We start from the raw sequence: 23,916 nt of genomic DNA, 5'->3' as shown, positions 1-23,916 counted from the left end.
CTTTTCTTGGATTGGCCCTCCAAGTTGGTGTTCTTGACTGGTTTCTGCCAGGCCTGGTACATTCAGTTTTCATACAGCACTGCACACTGATTAAAACGAGACAAAAGGTATAGATGTAACTCACTTCATGTTGTAAAAGAACCTGCTATTGATAGTGTTGCACTCCAACTCATCCCAATGGCTTTGCTGACTTGTTTTGTCTAAAAATCTGCCAAAAGGCACACACATTACATTTTATATGGTATATATTCAGTAAAATAATACATTCATAATTTACACTTGATTGTATGGAGTCCAGCATTTTTGTCCCCAAGGTGGGGTTAGTGTCACTATGTGAGTGCATTTGTGATTTTGGGAATCTAAAAATGAAAAAAAAAAACAAACAAAAAAAAAAACAAAAAACAAATAATCATGCACCACCATCACCACCACAACCAGTGCATACACACAACTAGTTACTACCAACAAGTGCGTGCAGTACACTATGACTCTAGAGAGGAAGACTGAATAATATGCATATGTCATCTGTTTTTTCTCTCTTCCATATAAAACGATAGTGACATTTCAGAGTATAGAGAGTATGTTAGAGTCAAGACATTACATTTGACCTTGTAAAATGAGCTTCGAACTGTAGATTTTTACATGTTATTTATTTATTTATTTTTTAAGAATTTGTCGTGAGTGAATTGGTAATTATTCTTTATAATATTAAGCATTTATTCATCTTTATGAACTTCATTGTCAGATTTTTGATAAGGTAGGTCTCATGTCAACAGTTTCTTTCTTTCTTTTTCACTGAATTAATTAATTTAATGTTTAGTAAAATTTGACCTCAGAGTAACAGGTAGTTTTATGTTTAATGTCCAAATCAGCTTCATCCATGCCTTGGTTTCTCTGGCTCTTGACCCGATGGTCCTCCTCATCCTTCCCACTGTACTGAGCAGACAGATAGGACTGGAGGGGGTTCAGGCGACAGTGTGCTCTCGATGGGAAACGCACACCAAAAAGGGCCTCTTTCAGGATGGTGATGCGATCATCGGAGGTCTCTTTAACCTTTATTACAAACCTTCGTTTGCAGAGCAGGACTTCACCAAGAAGCCACATTATCAGAGCTGCTCTGGGTAAAACTAAATCACTGTTTTGCTCACGTGTTTTTGTAGCAGAGAAAGCATTTGATACAATCTAGAAATGTGTCATATTACTTGTGGTTTTAACCCTTAAAAACATGAATTAATTTGTTGAGACTTCCAAATTAATTTTCCTGCACATCTAACTGTTCTGAAATAATGTGTTATCATTTATTATTATACTGTCCTCTGCATTTGGCATTTTTAAATTAAAATATGCTATTTTCCTATATTTAATGAATTGAATATGTAGCTGTGTATGAGATTATTGTGTCAAACAATCAAGAGTGACTTTTTCAGCAAACTATATCATTCACTGAATGTAAAAACAACCACCTAACATTGGTTTTGTCGATGAATCACTGTTGTGGACATAATCATATCTGATGTCGCTGAAAAGATGAGGAACTGCATTTTACCTGAATAATTTATGTTGGATTAGTGGTTAAGACCTTCTTACACATTTTACATCAGTAGATAGAATGTACGGAATACATTTTTAGATACTCATACATGTTTTAACCTATTAATATTTGATTATGTGCTTTGTTTGATTCCCTAATACTTTCTTATTCTGATGTCAGTTTTGGCTTCTTAGAATTACAGTTCATGTATTCTGTGGCATTTGCGGTGGAGGAGATAAATCGTAACAGCTCGCTGCTACAAGGAGTGAAGCTGGGTTACCGTATACTGGACAGCTGTGGCCGATACCCTTGGGCTCTGCAGTCAGCTCTGTCACTTATTGGAGGAGACGAACACAGCTGCAACTTAACTGTTTCTACTCCTCAGTCTGTAACCAATGGGCAAACTGGGGATACAGCTGGTATGATGTTCATTAACATGCAATTTAACACATAGATAATATGTAAATGTAATATGTTATATGTAACAAAAACATGTATCACTCAGCTCCTATAACTGTTCATTCAATCCAATCAATAGGTGCTAAGTCTGTTCCTTTGCTCATTGGTGCTGCCTCATCTACAACAGCAAAAGTATTGTCTGGATTGTTGGCACCTCTCTCTGTTACACTGGTGAGTTTTATTAGCTTTGGTACAATTGATGGATGGGCCTGTTTTAAATGACAAAGAGTAAACAGTTGATATGATTAAAAAACTGTCAGTATTAAAAAGTGTTATTATATCCTAACAAGTGTCCAAATACTTTGTCTTTTTCTTTAGATTAGCTACATAGCGACTTGCCCTTGTCTGAGTGACAGGCATAAGTTTCCAAGTTTCTTCAGAACAATCCCTAGTGATGTTTACCAAGCTAGAGCCATTGCACAACTGGTCTTACACTTCAGATGGACTTGGATTGGAGCAGTGGTAACAGATGATGATTATGGCTACTCTGCATTGCAGGTGTATATTTATGTACTTTTACATTTAAATAATGTTGATCATGTGAAATTTTGTACTGATTGTTTTGAAATCTTTTTTCAGGTGTTTCAGCAGATTCAGGGAAAAGGGGTGTGTTTAGAATTTATTCAGACTGTCAGCTGGGAAACTGTTATGAATGATGTGAAACAAGTAGCAGAAAAAGTCCAAATGTCAACAGCAAGAGTTATTTTTATTTTTGGTTGGTCCAGAATCGTAACACAGCTATTTCTTGAATTTGCCAAAAGAAATGTAAGTAAATGATACATTAAGACTTATGAACTACAGAGTTCATTTGGCAAAACTAAATAGTTTATATGCTTTTACCAAACAAAAATAGTTGTAAATTGTTCTTCTCATTACAGGTGACTGACAGACAGTTTCTGGCCAGTGAGGCCTGGAGCACCAGTGATGCACTTCTCCAAAATGTTGCCATCTCTAAGATTTCAAATGGTGTTGTTGGCGTGGCCATTCGCAGTTCAACAATACCTGGACTTGGAAATTATCTCAGACGTTTAAACCCATATGATCATCCAGACAATGAGTTAATAAGAGAATTATGGGAAAGAGAGTTTGGATGTAGTCCTGAAGCTACACAATCCCATAAACCACCTCTCTCATCATATTCCTCTTCACTAAAAAATGACCAACTATTAAATTTCTGTCCTGCTAAAAGGTCCCTTCCAAAGTCTTCTCTGCCACCCTGCACTGGGACAGAGACTCTGGAGGATGTACAGAATGTCTTTACTGACACATCTCAGCTGAGAGAAACATATAATATCTACCTTGCTGTTTATGCAGCAGCTCACGCCCTTCACAGCCTTCTCTCCTGCTCAAACAGAGACAGTCCTACAAACAACAGCTCCACCTGCTCCTCTGCAAAACACATCACACCCAGAGAGGTAGGATTAAATATCTTTGTCTCTTTTAGAATTTTTTCCCCCCACACCTTTACTTGATGAAGTCCTACAATTTATTAAATTAAATAAATTACTAATGACAAATTGTCCATTTAGCTTTTACAGCACTTTAATAAAGTGAATATCTCCCCACCACATGGAGAGAGGTTTTATTTCCAAGGGGCTGATATTCCACCAAAGTATGACCTTGTCAACTGGCAGAAAACCCCTGAAGGTTCACTTAAACTTGTAGTGATTGGTTATGTGGATGAGTTTGATCTCCAACTTAATGAAACAGTTATTCAGTGGAACACAGGATCCAACAATGAGGTATTCAGATTTCTCTCTAATACTGTAATTACATTGCTTGCTCTTGACTTGTCAGTTCACCAGATTCCATCATTAAGAAGATGATTTATTATGATATCCAGGTTCCTGTCTCAGTGTGCAGTCAGAGCTGTCCCCCAGGTACCCGAAAGGCCAACAGGAAAGGAGAACCTGTTTGCTGCTTTGACTGTATTCCATGTGGAGAAGGAGAAATTAGTAATATAACGGGTGAGGAAACTAAAAAGGAAATGTTTGCAACTGAAAATATAATTTTGTTGTGTTCATCACCCTTGTCAAATTTCTTTTATTTTCTCAGGTTCCCTTCACTGTCAACGTTGTCCCTCTGAGTTTTGGTCCAATACTGAGCAAACTGTCTGTATACGTCACGAAACAGACTTTCTTTCCTTTAATGAAACACTGGGCATTACTCTGACTACAGTAGCTGTGTCTGGTGTCATAGTGACAACAGCTGTGTTTGTGGTTTTTCTGTACTACCGTCAAACACCTATGGTGAGACTCTGTTTCAAAATTTCAAAAAGCATTTCACTTGTTTTTTTATAAATAAATTATGAGAAACTGCATAAATGGCTCACCTATTAATCTTATTCACCTTCAGGTCCGAGCCAACAACTCAGAGCTGAGTTTCCTTCTTCTTCTGTCGCTGAAGCTCTGCTTCCTGTGTTCTCTGGTGTTCATTGGTTGTCCATCAGTCTGGTCTTGTCGGTTCCAGCAGGCAGCCTTTGGGATCAGCTTTGTACTTTGTGTTTCCTGTCTTCTGGTGAAGACCATGGTGGTTCTGGCAGCTTTCCGCTCGGCTCGTCCTGGTGCTGCAGCTTTGATGAAGTGGTTTGGTCCAGGTCTACAGAGAGGAAGTGTCTGCTTGTTCACTAGTGTATAGGTGAGTGTAGTGGCTTTTTTGAGGGAATGATCAAAATAATTTATGCTGTTAAATTTTGTGCACTTTATGTTATTTCATTTGAAATGTACAATGGAAATGTGTTTTAATTTTTTTCTAGATAATCATCTGCATCATATGGTTATCCATCAGTCCACCAGTACCTCACCGTGACTTGGGTATCCAAGGGTCAAAGGTCACTTTGAAATGTGCCATTGCCTGTGTGGTGGGCTTCTCTCTGGTTCTGGGCTACATCGGTCTGCTGGCCTGCACCTGCCTCCTCTTGGCTTTTCTCGCCAGGAAACTCCCTGACAACTTCAATGAGGCCAGACTGATCACTTTCAGCATGCTGATATTTTGTGCTGTTTGGGTGGCCTTTGTCCCTGCTTATGTTAGCTCTCCTGGGAAATATGTGGTTGCTGTTGAGATTTTTGCAATCCTGGCCTCTAGTTATGGTTTACTGTTCTGTATCTTTGCTCCTAAATGTTTCATTATTCTATTCAGACCTGACAAAAATACTAAGAAACACCTGATGGCGAAATAGGTCTTTCTTTATTTGGACATGGAATTTTTTGTCATACTGTTTATGTGCATACACTGTGTATTTCACCATTCCATATATGAAATAAAATTGCAAACCTGCTTTGGCAAATAACCTTTTGTGTATTGTGTAAAGATTTTGAATAAGCAATACAACCCTTATGTAACATCACAATATAGGTCTCATATTTATTTTGATCCAGGGTTGCATTGATTTTGCTGCAAGATCTTCTACTGATGATGGGAGAGCTGGATTACTGTCAAGTCTTCATCAGCACATTCCAAAGATTTTCAGTGGGGTTAGGGTGTGGACCCCATGAACCACTCTTTCACAATATAAACCCGATGAATCCCGGCACTGTGATCTAGGAGTACATTTAATTTGTCAGGCAGGGGCGTAGAATTGCAGAGGGATGCTAGGGACACGTCCCTGCCAATATCCAGCCACTACTGTGTTGTCCCTACCAATCCAACCGCTGCCCGTAGTGTTTAGTCAATGATTATGGCATACAAAGGGTTAATAGTTGGTCTCTGCTAGAAGTCCCGCCTCTAACCTAATTATCACTCTCTGATTGGCTCTGCGGTTTTGCTATCGTACATGTGATTGGCTGTCTTCGCTGTTACTCCACCTACTTGTAAACGTTACGGTTACCCGCTAGTTGGACCAACAGGAAAAAATAAAGTTGGACCGGACAGGAAGCAGTTCGTATCTCCAGCCGCTTAGCGTAAGTTGTCAACATGTATGCATTTGTTCTGCCTGGGTCACGTCAGCTAGATGGATTTAAATATCAGAGGTGTCATTTACATTTACATTTGTACATGTGTCTGTTTGCGTGCGTGCCTGCCTATGCCTGTCCGTGGGTGCAGGGCTAGTTCGTGGCATAGGCTGATAACTGATAACATGATCAGTTCTCATTAACTGTCTTAAAAATAAAGAAATAAGAGGAAAAAAAACAAAACATGTATCTCCTCTCCGTGCCCCCTCCCCCCAATGTATGTGTGTGTGTGTGTTTGTGTGCATGTGTATGTTTTTAAAGGGGAGAGGGACCAAATTCATATATCGCCTAGGGTGCCGAAATGTCTAGAACCAACTATGATTGTTTGCTTGTTTGATCAGCTCCACATGACGTGAAATTATGATTGCAAATGCAAAAAAACATCAACTTTCAGGAGTGCTGCCTTGGAGCACTTTTGTGTCCCCACCAATGTCAGAATCAAACCTACTCTTTTGTTGTCAGGTAAGAAAAACTGTACTGATATTCACACCTGGTAATTCAGTGTATTCAGGTTCAGTCAGCTGATCTCATTTGTTTGGACACACATTTGGTAGTCAGCTGATGTCATTTTATGGACACATAATGTTCCTGAACCTAGATCTGACCAACTGAATCAACCCCAGATCATAACACTGCCCCTATAAGTTTGTAGGCACTAAGCATGATGGGTAATCACTTCATCCTCCTCTCTCCTTACCCTGATGCACTCATCACTCTACAGGGGTTGGACAAAATAATGGAAACACCTTCACCTCAAGATGATAATGCCCCAATCCATACAGCTAGAATTGTTAAAGAATGGCATGAGGAACATTCTAATGAAGTTGAGCATCTCGTATGGCCGGCACAGTCCCCAGACCTCAACATTATTGAGCATTTATGGTCAGTTTTAGAGATTCAAGTAAGACATTGATTTCCACCGCCATCGTCTCTAAAAGAGTTGGAGGGTATTCTAACTGAAGAATGGCTTAAAATTCCTTTGGAAACAATTCACAAGTTGTATGAATCAATACCTCTGAGAATTGAGGCTGTAATTGCCGCAAAAGGCGGACCTACACCACATTAAATTATATTTTGTTGATTTTTTAAGGTGTTTCCATTATTTTGTCCAACCCCTGTAGAACAGGGTGAATCTGGACTCATCAGACCATTTTCCATTGAAACGCAGTCTGATCTTTAAGTTCTCTATCAAACTGACCGTTGTTTAAGAAATGAGCACTTCATCAGTTACAGTTAACTCTTTCCCCGCCATTAACAAGATATTCCGTCAATTGCTTCCCAACGCTTCCCCACCAATGACGAGATTTTCCGTCAATCTGGGTTTTCACTGTTATACTGTGAATGAGAACCTTGCGGATGTTGTGAGTTAATTTCATACTTCTGGGTCCATAAACAAAGAAGCAACTCTTCTGGAAAGTGAGGGAGGGGCGCTAAAGTTTTTTTTGACATAAGCACCTGTATCCCATAGCAACAGTGTACACAGCGACATTACACTTAGAGCGAAAACGCTGGCTCTGCGGAAAATGTACACTGTGTCAGAAGCCTTAAAATTACTTCTGGACAAAGACTCTGATAGTTCAATATATGATGTATCATCGGAAGAATGTAGTAGTGACAACGATGATGAAGAGGAAGATTGAGGGAGATGCCGGAGGTGATGGACCCGGAGGTGAGGGTGACAGCAGTGGCCTCAGGGAAATAGACAGACGCAGCGGGGTATACGGGAATCAAGGAGACAACGGAGACAATGTGGAAAAAGAGGGGAATAGCGGGGTATACAGGAATCAAGGAGACAGCGGAGCCAACGGGGAAAAAGAGAAAGACGATAACAGCCACAGACGGGAGGAAGAAAAGAGATACACTTTTCGCGGGCCTGCCAGGAGAAGACAAAGGATATCTCATCGTCATCTTGAAGACAGTGGGAGCTCTGATAATGAGACTTTGGACCCGGAGTGGAAGGACACAAGCCACAGATCTCGTCCTCGGCTCCCAAATTCCAGAGGTGCAAGAAGTATGATATTGTTTTATTTGACTTTTGATAAAAGAATGAATAAATGAATGAATCAATAGATAGATAGATAGTAAATATATAATAAATATATTAATGAATGAATAAATAAATAAACAAATAAATAGATAAACAAATAAATAAATAGATGTCCATATAATTATTTACAGATCAAACACAGCAAAGAGGAAGAGGATGTATTCGAACAGGAAGGCATGGGGCAGCCAGTGATCAGGTGAGGGCCCCTGACCACCAACTAGGTGCTGTTCCTGGACCTGGTAATGAATGGCTTGAGAAGGACTGGCAGCCAATAAATATCCCTTTCACTCAGAGCCCTGGGCCTATCAATGCAGCTGCAGCTCTTGATTCTGAACTGCCAGCTGATTTTACCGAATTGTATATTTCTGATGAACTTGTACAGAACATTGTAAATCAGACTAACCTGTATGCAAACCAGTGTATTCAAGCAGAGACCCTTACCTCACCACGTGCTCGTATTCATGCATGGAAACCAGTAACAGTATCAGAAATGAAAACATTCATGGGGCTCTTTTTCCTCACTGGTATCATTCGGAAGCCTGAATTAGAAATGTATTGGTCAGCAGATGAAATTTTAGCTACTTCCTATTTCTGCAAGTTCATGTCTCAAAACAGATTTGAAATTATTTGGAGATTTCTTCATTTCAGTGACAATGAAACAAGGCCAGTGAACAGTAATGACAAGCTGTACAAAGTCCGCCCTGTTTTAGATTACCTTGTGTGTAAATTTAGGGAAATGTATCAACCCAACACCAACATCTGTATAGATGAGGGAGTGCTTCTGTGGCGTGGACGACTGGCTTTCAAGGTGTACAATCCCCAAAAACCCATAAAATACGGCATCAAGTCCTACATTCTTTGTGATTCGGAAACAGGGTACTGCTTTAATGTAAAACCCTACTGTGGAGAGAGTGCCCCACTAGGAGAAACAGTCACCTCTCTTCTTGACCGCTTAGCAGGTCATGGCTACAGATTGTTTATGGATAACTATTACAACTCTGTTGGCCTGTGTGAGCGCCTTCTTGACCTAAAAACCCATGTCTGTGGCACACTCAGAAAGAACAGAGGTGAACCACCTGTTATTCGAGATGTTGGAAATGCCAACCTTAGGAGGGAGGGAACACCTGTTGTGCGTCACAGAAAAAACGTCATGGTCTTAGCTTGGCGAGACAAACAAGTGGTCAAAATGGTGACAACAATGCACCAGAACAACATGGAACATCCAGGTATGGCAAAAGGGCCACCATGAGAAAGTCACCAAACAAAAGCCAACTTGTATTGTTGAATACAACAATGCAATGAATGGGGTGGATAAATTAGACCAAAACATTGCATACTACCCCTTTGTAAGGAAGTCTCACAAGTGGTCAAAAGAATGTGGCATATTTGTTTGAAATAAGCTTGTTCAATGCTTTCATCATCTACAAAGCAAAAAACCCAAACAGCAAATGCAACACTAATGGCATTCATTCAAAGTGTTGTAAAGTCATGGACCAGCCAAAAAACAATGAGACAGGCTGGTGGTCAAGAAAATGACCCTCACACAGTTAGAGATGACCCTTCAGCTCAGATGACCCCTAGAGCACCTTACAAAACTGACCCCAGGGAGAGACTGGATGTTGGTTTTGCAGCCCATCCACTCGTTTCCATCCTGCCAACACCCAACAAACAGCACCCAACCAGACGATGCAAGGTTTGTGTACAAAAGGGTTTGCGCAGGGAGACATCATATTATTGCAAAGGCTGTGGTGTCCCTTTACATTTTGGGGAATGTTACACAGTGTACTATTCAAAGGCACATTATAATGCCTGAACAAAACACACGGTCAAAATCATAACCAATCACAAATCAGTCACACTGACATTACCTCAAAAAAAAAAAAAAAAAAAAAAAAAAAAAAAAAAGTGTTTGGTTCTGCATTATTTTTTGGGAAAAATTGCAATATGGAAGTGTTTATTAGAAATTATATGAATTTATATATGGTATGTATGAAATTCTGCCTGCATGTATGTAAATATGCAAATATTTGTAAGAAATCTAGTGCGTTTGGAGATGTTTTTTTATAAAGTTTGGTGTAAAATTTTTGGTTTCCCCTAACAGTTTGGGGAATGTTGGGACATTTTTGAACAGATTATTTGTATTATTGTTGTTATTATTATTTTATTTTAAGGTTTTGAATACAGTGTAACTGACTGTAAATGAAAAACAGTAAAAAATGTAAAAAGAAAATCAGTTTTGTATTGAGAAATACTATCTTTGAAAAAAAACGTTTTCTCAGTTTTTTGTGCAAAATGTCATTTTTTCTTGAAAATGATCGATATTCAAATGTTTATATCTCATGAATGAATAAAGATATAAGAAAATATTTTTTTGTGTTTAAAAGTTGAAGCTTTGTTCTTTCTTTTGATGTATTCAGTGTCCCCATACTCCTAACACAACATTTTCAGTAGGCCTTCAAAGTTTAGTGAAAATGACCAAAAAGGCTGGCGCTGGCTAGTAACTCACTGTGAAACACTCTGGCGGGGAAAGAGTTAAAGATGTTGTTACAGCTGAAACATATTAGTCACAGTGAAAATTATCCAATGGAAGGATCTTAACTATTTGTCTAGTTAAGGAAAGATGAAGACTTTTTTTTTGTCCAGACAGTATTTAATGTAATTCTAATCCTAAACTGACAGCGTTTAATCCCTTACAAAGCCCTTGGAAGATCATTCTGAGTGTGAGGAACTGTCAAAGTCCTACAACAACGGCCTTGCAATAACACACACGGCACTGTACCCTACCCTCTGTTATCACTCTAGAGACTGAAATTACCTCATGTGCTTGTGTCATCTGCTTTTCTTTCATTTCACAACTGTTATAAAAAACACACACCACTACCTCACTTGAGCTGATTGTGTATGTACTGTATGTTGGGATCTGTTTGTCAGATTTACATAAAGAAATGTTTACTCTGTGATAGGTGCAATGCCAAAAAGTTATACATGATTCTGTTTCTGATGGGTTTTTTTTCTCTGCAGGTAGTTCAGAATTAATCTACTTTGGACACAAAATGAGTTTGAATTATGTGTTTAATGAACTGTTTCATGCTGTATGTTACGTATCTAACCATTATTTCCATACATATTTCATTCCATTGCCAGGTTCAGTAAGGTAGGTCTATTGTCAGGTTTTAATGCACAGTGAATTTAGCACACTTATATTTGTTACTTATTGTGATGTTAAAATAAGGGTTATTTTCATGTTAAATGTTCAGATCAGCTTCATCCATGTGTTGGTTTATCTGGCTTTTGGCTCCATGGTCCTCCTCATCCTTCCCTCTGCTGCTTCTCACTGTACTGAGCAGACAGATAGGACTGGAGGGGGTTCAGGCATCAGTGTGCTCTCGATGGGAAACACATGAACACAAGGGCCTCTTTCAGGATGGTGATGTGATTATCGGAGGTCTCTTTAACCTCTATTATGTGCCTTCATTTATAGAACAGGACTATAGTAAGAAGCCATATTATCAAAGCTGCACCAGGTAACATCTATTATTGTAATTGTAATAATATGTCTATATGGTTTAACTGAAATCAACTTTTCATGATCAATGACTAAATCTTGATAACATATCTCACTGTAAATTGGTTTGATTGTTTTGTCTTGTTGCTCAGTTTGAGCACAGCGTCACTACAAGCAATTTATGCAATGGCATTTGCAGTGGAGGAGATAAATCGTAACAGTACCTTATTACAAGGAGTGAAACTGGGTTACCGTATACTGGATACCTGTGCGAGATACCCTTGGGTTCTGCAAGCAGCTCTGTCATTGGTTGCAGGAGATGCACACACCTGCAACTCAACTGTCTCTACTCCTTTTCCTGCAGTTAATGGACAACCTGGGACTTTAGCTGGTAAGACTGCAATTTAGGTGTAATTTAATACATGCATATCATTCAATTAACACTAAGATGTGTACTTTACCAAATGTAATGTACTTTTACAGTATCATCAGGTGGTCAGTCTGTTCCTTTGATCATTGGCCCTACTTTTTCTGCAACAGCAACTATATTGTCCAAGATACTGAGCCCTCTCTCTGTGCCACTTGTGAGTTATATTAATTCAGTTTTATGGCCCCTGGTGAGAACAGGCAACATCTTGTAATTGATGGGGTTAAAACATTTTCATTCTAAAGATGTAGTTTACAGTTACAAGCTTAAAAATTGCACTTTTTTTTTTCTTTTAGATGAGTTACACGGCAAGCTGTCCTTGTCTAAGTGACAGGCAAAAGTTCCCAAATTTTTTCAGAACAATCCCAAGTGATGTTTACCAAGCTCAAGCCATGGCACGGCTGGTTTTACACTTCAAATGGACTTGGATTGGAGCAGTGATATTAAATGATGATTATGGTCATTCTGCATTACAGGTATATATGAATAGTATTAGCTTTAAAACAATTTCACCTTTCATTTACTTTGTATTAATTGTTACGACCTAAACCTTTCAGGTGTTTCAGAGGGAAATTCAGGGAAAACAAGTTTGTTTAGATTTTATTAAGACCATCAGCTGGGAAACAAGTATGGATGATATAAAAAAAGCAGCAGTTACAATTCAAGCTTCAACTGCAAGGGTAATTCTGATTTTTTACTCATCGTCAGGGGCACTTCAACTATTTCTTCAGCTGGCTCAGAGAAATGTAAGTAAAATCACTAAAACACACCTAACCTAATGATTTAATCAAGAAACAAGACATATTCCATGTTTCACAATTTATAGTTGTAAGTTATTCTTCTTCCTACAGGTAACTGGTAGACTGTTTATAGCCAGTGAGGCCTGGAGCACCAGTGATGTTCCTCAAAATGTTGCCCTCTCCAAGTTGTTCAGTGGTGTTGTTGGTGTGGCCATTCGAAGTTCAACAATACCTGGATTTGAAAATTATATCAGGAAGTTAAACCCATATGACCGTCCAGAGGATGTTTGGATTAAGGAATATTGGGAAAAAGAGTTTGGATGTAGTCCTAGATTCAAACAATCCCATAAAACACCTCTGTCTTCACATTCCTCTTCTCCAACCAAATCGTTGTTTGACAATTCATCAAATCGTTCTACTTCATCTCCTGCTAAAAGGTCCCTTCAAAAATCTTCCCTCCCACCTTGCAGTGGGACAGAGACTCTGGAGGAGGTCCAGAGTCCTTTAACTGACATGTCTCAGTTAAGGGTGACATATAACATCTACCTTGCTGTTTATGCAGCAGCTCACGCCCTTCACAGCCTTCTCTCCTGCCCAAACAGAGACAGTCCTACGAACAACAGCTCCACCTGCTCCTCTGCAAAACACATCAAACCCAGAGAGGTAAAATCATCCTGTTTTAATCCCTTCCAAGAGTTGTTATTCTACCCCACTTTTTCATATGTTGAATATTGAAATTATACTTCAATAATTTCTCCTTTAGATTAATAAAGTATTCTGATTCTGATAAAACGAATAACAAAGCAAATCTGTTCCTGCAGCTTCTGAAACACATGAACAAAGTGAATATCTCCACACCACATGGAGAAATGTTTTCCTTTCGAGGAGCTGATATTCCTGCAAAGTATGACCTTGTCAACTGGCAGAAAACCACTGATGGTCAACTGAGACTTGTGTTAATTGGTCATGTGGATGAGTTTGATGTCCACCTAAATGAGTCTGCTATTCAGTGGAATATAGGATCCAATGAGGTATTCAGATTGAAAATGACTAATTGTATGATTATCGTGTCAATTCAGAAGAGTGTGTCAATAATGCAATAACTCTGCATACTTTCCAGGTTCCTGTCTCAGTGTGCAGTAAGAGCTGTCCCCCAGGTACCCGAAAGGCCACCAGGAAAGGAGAACCTGTTTGCTGCTTTGACTGTATTCCATGTGGAGAAGGAGAAATTAGTAATATAACAGGTGAGGAAAATGAACAATAGGATAGGAATAGGAATAGTGTTTTTCTGAACCCTTCTCATGCTTCTTCTGTTCCTCAGGTTCCCCCCACTGTGAACGTTGTCCATCTGAATTTTGGTCCAACGTTGACCGAACTGTCTGCGTTCCTCGTCAGATTGACTTCCTTTCTTTTAATGAATCGTTGGGCATTACTCTGACTACAGCAGCTGTGTCTGGTGTCATAGTGACAACAGCTGTGTTTGTGGTTTTTCTATACTACCGTCAAACACCAATGGTGAGACTGTGCAGCCTTTTCTAAAATATATTTTACTTTATAGAAAAATAACCTGTTAAATGAAGTGAATGTTGTGTCATATTTGACTGTGAAACATATTCACCTTTAGGTCCGAGCCAACAACTCAGAGCTGAGTTTCCTTCTTCTTCTGTCACTGAAGCTCTGCTTCCTGTGTTCTCTGGTGTTCATTGGTCGTCCATCAGTCTGGTCTTGTCGGTTCCAGCAGGCAGCCTTTGGGATCAGCTTTGTACTCTGTGTTTCCTGTCTTCTGGTGAAGACCATGGTGGTTCTGGCAGCTTTCCGCTCAGCTCGTCCTGGTGCTGCAGCTTTGATGAAGTGGTTTGGTCCAGGTCTACAGAGAGGAAGTGTCTGCCTGTTCACCAGTGTACAGGTGAGAACCATGTTCTTTTGGGAACTGTGAAAAAAAGTATTGTAACTTCACGCAATAATATATGAAAAACCTGTTGTCTTTTCTTGTAGATCATCATCTGCATCATATGGTTGTCTCTCAGTCCTCCAGTACCTCACCGTAATTTGGGTATCCAAGGGTCAAAGGTCACTCTGGAGTGTACCATGGCCTCTGTGGTGGCTTTCTCTCTGGTTCTGGGCTACATCGGTCTGCTGGCCTGCACCTGTCTCTTCTCAGCTTTTCTTGCCAGGAAACTCCCAGACAACTTCAATGAGGCCAAACTGATCACTTTCAGCATGCTGATATTTTGTGCTGTTTGGGTGGCCTTTGTCCCTGCTTATGTTAGCTCTCCTGGGAAATATGTTGCTGCTGTGGAAGTTTTTGCAATCCTGGCCTCTAGTTATGGTTTACTGTTCTGTATATTTGCCCCAAAATGTTTCATTATTCTCTTGAGGCCAGAGAAAAACACTAAAAAACATATGATGGCAAGATAATTTCATTTAATTAGATATTATCTTAATTATAATGCTTTTCTTGTGAAGAAAATGGTGTTCCTATTGTCTTAGATACCAAGCTTTTGCAAAAGTTCCTTGGCCTGATATATCCGCACCTGCATGTGTATGTTACATTTGAAAATAAAGCTAATCTGTGCTTAAATGCTGCTTGGCCTCACACTGTGCATCTATGTCCAAAAAAAAAAAAAAGAAAGGAAGGAAGCAAAAAAAGACCTTATGACCTAATTATCAAAAGCATAATTAATGAAATATCTTAAAATATAGTAATTATTGTTTTGAATGAATTGCATATTTTTCCTCACAAATGCAGTAGGACTGTCTGTAAGACAAGAAAATAATAAAAGAATGTTACAAATGAGTATATTAACTCATTAACAGTACAAAAAAAGTATATGTATATATGCTTCAAACAAAAGTTAAGGATATTTTCAATTTTTTGGCTATTTGTTTTCAGTTGGGATTCTTGCACAGTGCTTTTTTACTTTTTTGAGTGTAAATTGAATTGGAACACATTTTTTTAATGACCAGATATAGTTTTATTTACAAATGGCAAAAATGCCCCCAAAAAAATGAGAAAAAAAAAAAAAAATCCTTATGTTTTTGTTCGTAGTGTATGTAACTCTGGGAATGTATTGAGTATAAAATTAGTGGAGACATCCAGAGCACAATATTATATCAATCCACTTATAGGGGTCATATTTTCCTACACCCACTTTTATTAGTCTTTGGTACATTATTTGTGTATTTGGGGACCCTAATAGTTCAAAAAGTTTGAATTTGAACCCTCCAGGTGCTGCAAAAAAACATGGCAAAACCTTTTTTTTCCCACTAACATTTGATCTAGATCATCATCTGCATCCTATGATTATCCATGAGCCCTCCAGTACCTCAACGTGACTTGGGTATCCAAGGGTCAAAGGTCACTCTGAAGTGTGCCATGGCCTCTGTGGTGGGCTTCTCTCTGGTTCTGGGCTACATTGGTCTGCTGGCCTGGACCTGCCTCCTCTTGCCAGGAAACTGCCTGACAACTTCAGTGAGGCCAAACTGATTACTTTCAGCATGCTGATATTTTGTGCTGTTTGGGTGGCCTTTGTCCCTGCTGATTGATAGATTGATTGATTGATAGATAGATAGATAGATAGATAGATAGATAGATAGATAGATAGATAGATAGATAGATAGATAGATAGATAGATAGATAGACTTTATTACAGACTCATGGTCCACATTAACTCTTTAAGTGCCAGACAGTTAAGGGGCTAATAAGCCTTAAAAGTGCCACAGAATTTGGCCGTTTTTCAGTATTTCGTGTCGTTTTTATAATATTTGAAGAATCCTGCAGGAAACCGCTCGGTAACATCCGACCGATTGCTGATTAGATCCAAAACGCACCGGACGCAGCCGATTCATTATTGATCGTAATTTGCATAATTTATAATAATAATAATAATAATAATCTTTATTTATATAGCACTTTTCATACATTAAAAACTGTAGCACAAAGTGCTTTACATATCAGTTTAAAAATCAGTACCGCCCCCCACCCACACCCACCCACTCACCCGCACACACACACACACATATACATGCAAACCCACATATACATGCAAACCCACAAGCTCACACATACTTAAGAAGACTGACTGAGCACGGGTAGACCAGAACAAAAATGTACAAGTAAAAGTAAAACATCAATTTAGGAGGCGCTGTCTCAGGGAGCCATCCGCACCAGGAGGCAGCCGCCGACCCCGGCGACCAGGCACCAGCAACACAGCCCCGCATCCCAACTAGTGGGAGAGGGCCAACTGGGACCCCCACCCACCAGAAAGGAGCGGACCCCAGTGAGAGAAGGCGCTACAGCCCCCGGAGTCCACAGCCGCCCCCCGGCATGGAGGGCTCCCTCTGATGAAACACCGGAGAATAAGAAACATTAAAAAGATATAAAAATATTATTCGGTCGCGTGACCTCAAATTCCCGTCTGCTTGGTCTCAAAAGGGGGACACAGAAAGAACGTCATCGAAATGTGAGAAAGAAATGGGGGTGGATGGTTTGTTTGTACACAAATGTGGCGTGTTCTCCAAAGCCGATCTGATCGGCCCGTGGCACTTTACAGGTTGTTTTCGTAAAGCCGATTTAATCGGCCCATGGCACTGAAAGTGTTAAAAAGCAAACAGATAAATACAAACAATAAAAAAAATTTAAAAAACCTCTACACTTTCAAGAGGCAGTCATACCAGTGTTTCCAGAACAGAGATGTGTAACGTACAGCACTAGATGCAGGTTTTGTCAGCAATAAAATTACAGTATTTTCCAAGTGATTCAGTTTACACATAAATTTAAACATCCGATTTCTTAGCACAGCATGCAATGAATTTACATGATTAGACATAAACAATTCACTGGCACTGGTCCATCTGGGCTTTTTCAATAAAAGTCTTAGAGCATCATTGTATGCCATTGTCAGTCTGTGGAAGGTGGCCTTTTTATAGTTCACCCACAGATGTGCTGTGTACAGAGGGGTGCAGTACGCTCTAAACTGAGTCAGTTTCACCTGGACAGAACAAGACGAGAATTTCTGTGACAGTATGTTTGCTTGTGCATACAACATCCGGCACTGACGATACATGTCCTCATCATCTGACAGCTGATCTGTAATGATGTGACCCAGGTACTTGACAGCATTGCATACGTTCAAGAAATTCCCAGTGAACTTAAAGTCAGGAAACTTCAAAGATCTGTCCTCCTTGGTCCGACAAATCATAATTACACTTTTAGCCGAGTTGTACTTCACATCATGCTGTTCCCCGTACACGGAACACACATTTAAGAGCTGCTGGAGACCGGCTGAGCTGGGACTAAACACCACCAGGTCATCTGCATACATTAAATGATTGATTATGGCACCTCCAACCATACACCCAGTTCTGCACATATTCAACTGCTTGGACAGGTGATTCATATGAAAATTAAAAAGAGCAGGGGCAAATAAACTGCCCTGTCTCACACCGTTACTAATCTGAAAAGGAGCACAGTTGTCCCATTTAACCTGCATAATCTGGTGGGCATACCAGTAGGAAAGACATCTGATCAAATATTTAGGGACATTTGCTTGACACAATTTTTGAAACAATATTCTGTGATTCACACAACCAAAAGCCTTATAGGCCTCTAAAAAGCATATAAAAACTGTGGAATTACTATTCTTGCACTTGGTCAGTAATTCTTTTAATGAAAAGATACACATATCAGTGCCATGATTTGCTTTGAAGCCAAACTGATTGTCTGTCGCAATGATAAACTTATCAAGCCTCGTCAAGAGAATATGTTCCACAACTTTAGACACTATACTGGCAAGAGCAATAAGTCTATAGTTGTCTGAGCAGCCTACTTTTCCAGCTTTGTCCTTCACCACAGGTACTAAGAGAACAGCCATCATGGGGTCAGGGATAAACCCATACCCAACAAAGGCGGTAAAACACAAGGCCAGAAGAGGAACCAGCCTCCCACTGGCAAATTTAAGATGTTAACAGAAATCTGATCTGCTCCAGTAGAATTATCATCTGACAGGTTGTTGATTGCTTGATATATCTCATGAGTTTTGATTGTTTCAACAAAATCAACATTGTCTACACAATAAAATTCACTCGGGACACAATTGAGAAGTTTGCAATAGTGCTGTCTCCAGAAATCAACAATCATATTTGCACCAGTAACTCCATCTACTGTATGAGGAAGAGAGGGTTTACAGTTGTTATCAGCTTTAGCCTCTTTCCAAAAACCTTTACAGTCATTTCTTAGAAGTTTTTTGGCCATAGAATCAGCCCTCATTGTTTGCTCATTTTTACAAATAAATCTTAGTGCATATGTTACCCATGCGGGAATGATGGGCCAATTCATTCTGCGTGCGACATATTTATTCTGTTTGCAAAGGCTCAAAACAAAGAATGTAGCTATTAGCCGGAGTGGACTTGGTGACACGTTCACAGCTCATCACGTACTGACTAAACTTGCTCTGTATAATCATGTACCATCGTCACAACACATTATTAGTACCGGCAAATACATATGAAACATAACTTCTGAACAGACATTTATAACAGGGTGAAGTACAGTTTTTACACAAAACATAAGATTCACCGATTGACAAAATTCACTTTCTGCATTTTACTCTGACACAAATGCTTAATGAACTTAATAAATCATTTACTATTGCTGTTAACCAGTCTTTTACCTGTTTTAATTATCATTTTTAATCTCTAATTAACCCTATAAACTGTTACTTGAAACCAACGTGTTTGAATGTATTTATGACACATCATGTACACTTTGATCTGGTATTTATCCACTAACACCGTTCCTTCATACAGTTTTAACCAATATACCACATGCAAAGGACACAAACTATCACATTAGCTTAGCAACTAAATTAGCATGGGTATCGGTGCACACATGTAGCATCACTTAGCTATTAACAGTCAAGACCATTTTACATGTCTTCTTCACAGTCTCATATAACTCTTGTGCATTTGTGACACTTATTTTAGTCCGTTTTAGCTTATATCTGACACACCTAGCATGCTAGTTTTTAATGTACGGACCGCGCCATTAACCTGCGTCCGCCACATTAGTTCACACGCTAATAAAACTCTACTTTAGCTTAACGACTGTTATCCTCAAAAGGTACCTGGTACTTAAGAAGCAGGACTACTGTTTTATGTGTGTTAAATTCCACCAGCTTACCTGCAAAACACAGAATGTAGTTATTAACCGGGGCGGACTTGGTGACACGTTCACAGCTCATCACGTACTGACTAAACTCACTTTGTATAATCATGTACTAATGTCAGCTACTGCTGCACAAGACTCCAAGCGCCCTCTGCTGGTGAAATTAAATATACCTTTAACAACACATTTCACTAACAAAACAGTCAAGAACAGTAGCTTTACTTACATCTTCAACAAATTAAATGGGGGGGCAACTATTTTAATGCATGTTTTACTCACATAGTGCCACACATATTTCTATTTAGCATCTGAAGTCTTTTTATGTTCATATATTGGCCCTTGTCGAGGTTTAGCAGCTATAGCCCAGGAGTGTGTTGCATCACGGGTTTCAGCATGGAATTTGGCCACACAAGTGCTCCAACCAGGCCTTATTTTACCTTTCTTTTTAGATTTATAATATGGCTTACTTGCTTTCATCAGCATAGTGATAATGTCACAATACATGGATGAAATATCTGTCCTGTGTTTAGGGTTAGTGCAGTTAATGTCTTTACAAATAAGTGCCTCTCTTGGTAATGTAACATTGCTCAATAATAGATCAGTTTGATTACAATAACATATAAGGTCTTCTGTAGAGAGAGAAGACCAGTCCAGATGTTTATTTCTTACATTAACGGGCTGCACTGTAGCAGGTATGTGATCAAATCTGATAGACGTGGATATAGGTATGTGATCAGTACTGGACATTTCATACAGAATGTTCATGTCTCCCAGAGCTGCATGTGCATCAGCTGTAGTGATGCAGTGGTCCAGCCACGAGGTAGTGTGCCAGGCTTCACTTCTGTATGAGTAGCTCTGGGCAGGCAGAAGTACTTTACTAGACAGAGTTAAGTTATTATCTGTGTAAAAATGAACCATACGCTTAGCAAAGGCAGATTTATTGTCTAAGAGATCTGCATTCATATCGCCAATAACATAAACACTAGTAAACTTGTCATTTTGTATAAAAGAGCTAATAAAACCAAGCTTATCCAAATACTCTTCATTTTGAATGCATTCATATGGAGCATATACATTTAAAATCACAAATTATCTGTTTTGCTGTGAAAGGCGTATGGCAATACACCAGTCTAAATCAAGTCTAATGACATTTACCAGTGAGTCCAGCTTCTTATTCCACAGAATAGCCACACCTCCCGGGATTCTTCCCCTCTGAACACCTAGGCTAAAGTCGGTAGTAGACTCCCCAGCCCCAAGGAAACTGTCATGAATGGAATTTAGTCCTTTAAGGTCCTGCGTAGAAACGTTTCTTGTAGGCACAAGATGTCACACTGCTCTAACAGCTGAACAACAACAATCCGGCGAGCTTTATCATCCGCGCTCTGGCTCAAGCGCAGGCCACGACAGTTGTATGATAGAACTGTAATATCCATATGGTTATTAGTCTGGATTCCCTTCAGCAACAGGCGCACTCATGCTCCAGTTAAAGTAGCAGCATTAGCGCCATCAATACGTTTCCGCGGCTCATAATAGCGCCTTACACAAGTCCCCTCCGGCCACAGCTCAGGGTTAAACATGACATCTGCTTCACTGCATTCAGCCAGTACTTTGAATGAAGCCTACCTGTTGTTTACTGTAGTAATCTTTGTGCAGGTGATGTCATGCCCGAGTTTGTCTTTGAGATACATGCATAGAGTTTCCGCCTCTACGTCAGGTGAGAACTTAGATGCAAAGACACTCACCAATTTAGTTTGGATCATTATTGCCCCGTTTCCACTACATAGTATCGGCTCGGCCTTTTTTTGCGTTTCCATCACGAAAAAGGACCTGGAATCTGGTACCCGGTACTACTTTTTTGTTATCACCTCCACCACGGTTCCAGGACTGGGGACCAGATACTAAAACGTGACGTGTACACACTGCAGACCACTGATTGGTCAGACAGTTTTCTCTGTGACCCGCCGTTTTACAAAAAACAGATGCGGAAGTGCACAGTAACTATAGCGGTACATTAATCTACATGATAACAGCCCAAAACTACACCATGGTCGGTCGTGGAGATTCAGTCTTAGGTGGCCAACATAAAAATTCAGACGAGACAACACGCAACGAGCCAGTTTATCAGCAACTCTCTGAACAGACGACACGGAAGTAACGCGCTGCATCACTATGACGACCAGGTACTGTAAAGTCGGTAGTACCTTGTAATGGAAACGCTCTCCAGGAATACCGAGTCGAGCTAGTTCCACGTAGTCGAAACGCGGCATTTGATGTTCCCTGCTGCTCCCGTACCCACGATAGTTTTGCCACCTTTCCTCTGTCCGGGTATAGGGTGTCTTATGTGGGAAGCTGGTTTAGCAGCTGTCGGCTCCTTTTGTTGCCGTTAACCCCGTTTTACAACTTGGCTCCACTTTGGTGATCCAGGTGGTGGTAGCGACTTTGTACCGCCGGTGCATAGCGCCTTCTCTACGGCAAGCGACATTTCCTCGGTGTCAGTGAGACCCGGCCCCGCGTCCAGAGCTTTGGCTTAGTCCGCTGTGCTGTTAGCGTCGGAGGCCTCCGCCGGTGCGTCCTGTGTGCTCGAGCCAGCGCAGCCATGGTTCGCGCGCAGTTCCAGAGCGCACTCCCGGCTGCGCACATCCGCCTGGAGGCCTTCACTGACTCCAGTCTGCAGGGGTACTGCCTGCTTCATGGCAGTGATTTCAACATGAAAGTTCTCCATTTTACAGAGCAGGGTGCACACGTCCACGTTTGTAAAAGTCACAGGGGGCAGGTCATCCAAGTAGTGAGACACAGATGTTGGGATATTGAGCCCACATTCATTCAACAGTTTGAGGCAGGCCTTGACATTGTTAGCGTCTGTATTCACTCCCTTATGAGAGATGTTACACTGCGTAGTGGTGCAGAGTTCAAACAGCATTTTCTTTGACGTCTCAATCCACTCTGAATCAAAGGTGTTTGTAGCCAATAGGACAATCTCATCCTGACTCAAAGTCCTTAATTTCATACAGAGGAAATGTAGAAACTCATCCTCGACTATACATTTGCCATCAGTAGTTGTATAAACCTCTGGTTCTAATCGAACCTAGGCAAACACAGGAGCCTCAGACATGCGTGCGACCATCCCGTCGGCCATCTTGATATGTTAGCTCTCCTGGGAAATATGTGGTTGTTGTTGAAATTTTGCAATCCTGGCCTCTAGTTATGGTTTATTGTTCTGTATCTTTGCTCCTAAATGTTTCATTATTCTTTTCAGGCCAGAGAAAAATACTAAGACACCTGATGGCGAGATAGGTCTTTCTTTGTTTGGACATGGAATTATTTGTCATACTGTTTATGTGCAGTGTGTATTTCACTGTTTCATATATGAAATAAAATTGCTAAACTGCTTTTGCTTGGCTTTGTCAAATAACCTTTTGTGTATTGTGTAAAGATTTTCTGTTTGAATAGGCAATACAACCCTTATGTAACATCACAATATAGGTCTCATATTTATTTTGATCCAGGGTTGCATTGATTTTCCTGCAAGATCTTCTACTGATGATGGGAGAGCTGGATTACTGTCAAGTCTTCATCAGCACATTCCAAAGATTCTCAGTGGGGTTAAGGTGTGGACCCCATGAACCACTCTTTTACAATTTAAACCCGATGAATCCTGGCATTGTGATCTAGGAGTGCATTTAATTTGTCAGGTAAGAAAAACTGTACTGATGTTCACACCTGGTAATTCAGTGTATTCAGGTTCAGTCAGCTGATCTCATTTGTTTGGACACACATTTGGTAGTCAGCTGATGTCATTTTATGGACACATAATGTTCCTGAACCTAGACCTGACCAACTGAATCAACCCCAGATCATAACACTGCCCCTATAAGTTTGTAGGCACTAAGCATGATGGGTAATCACTTCATCCTCCTCTCTTCTTACCCTGACGTGCCCATCACTCTGGAATAGTGTGAATCTGGACTCATCAGACCATTTTCCATTGAAACACAGTCTGATCTTTAAGTTCTCTATCAAACTGACAGTTGTTTAAGAAGTGAGCAGCTACTCACTTCATCAGTTACAGTTAAAGATGTTGTTACAGCTGAA

At 40.0% G+C, this 23,916-nt stretch overlaps 1 protein-coding gene across 1 annotated transcript; it reads left to right on the top strand.

Annotated features, from left to right (window-relative positions):
* Positions 1-909: 909 nt before the first annotated feature.
* On the top strand, positions 910-15,077 carry LOC115431123 (extracellular calcium-sensing receptor-like). The gene is made up of 15 exons (XM_030151364.1): positions 910-1,121; positions 1,712-1,950; positions 3,305-3,405; positions 3,520-3,732; positions 3,834-3,957; positions 4,046-4,239; positions 12,216-12,395; positions 12,477-12,665; positions 12,771-13,018; positions 13,097-13,322; positions 13,481-13,690; positions 13,780-13,903; positions 13,981-14,174; positions 14,284-14,565; positions 14,655-15,077. Exons 1-15 carry the CDS (start codon positions 910-912, stop codon positions 15,075-15,077), a joined length of 3,159 nt encoding a protein of 1,052 aa, XP_030007224.1.
* Positions 15,078-23,916: the final 8,839 nt, after the last annotated feature.

The sequence above is a fragment of the Sphaeramia orbicularis genome, chromosome 13 (genome assembly GCF_902148855.1).
Source record: "Sphaeramia orbicularis chromosome 13, fSphaOr1.1, whole genome shotgun sequence".
NCBI classification, from domain to species: Eukaryota; Metazoa; Chordata; class Actinopteri; order Kurtiformes; family Apogonidae; genus Sphaeramia; species Sphaeramia orbicularis.
The sequence above is the reverse complement of the archived record's forward strand: the minus strand, read 5'-3'. Positions and strand labels throughout refer to the sequence as shown.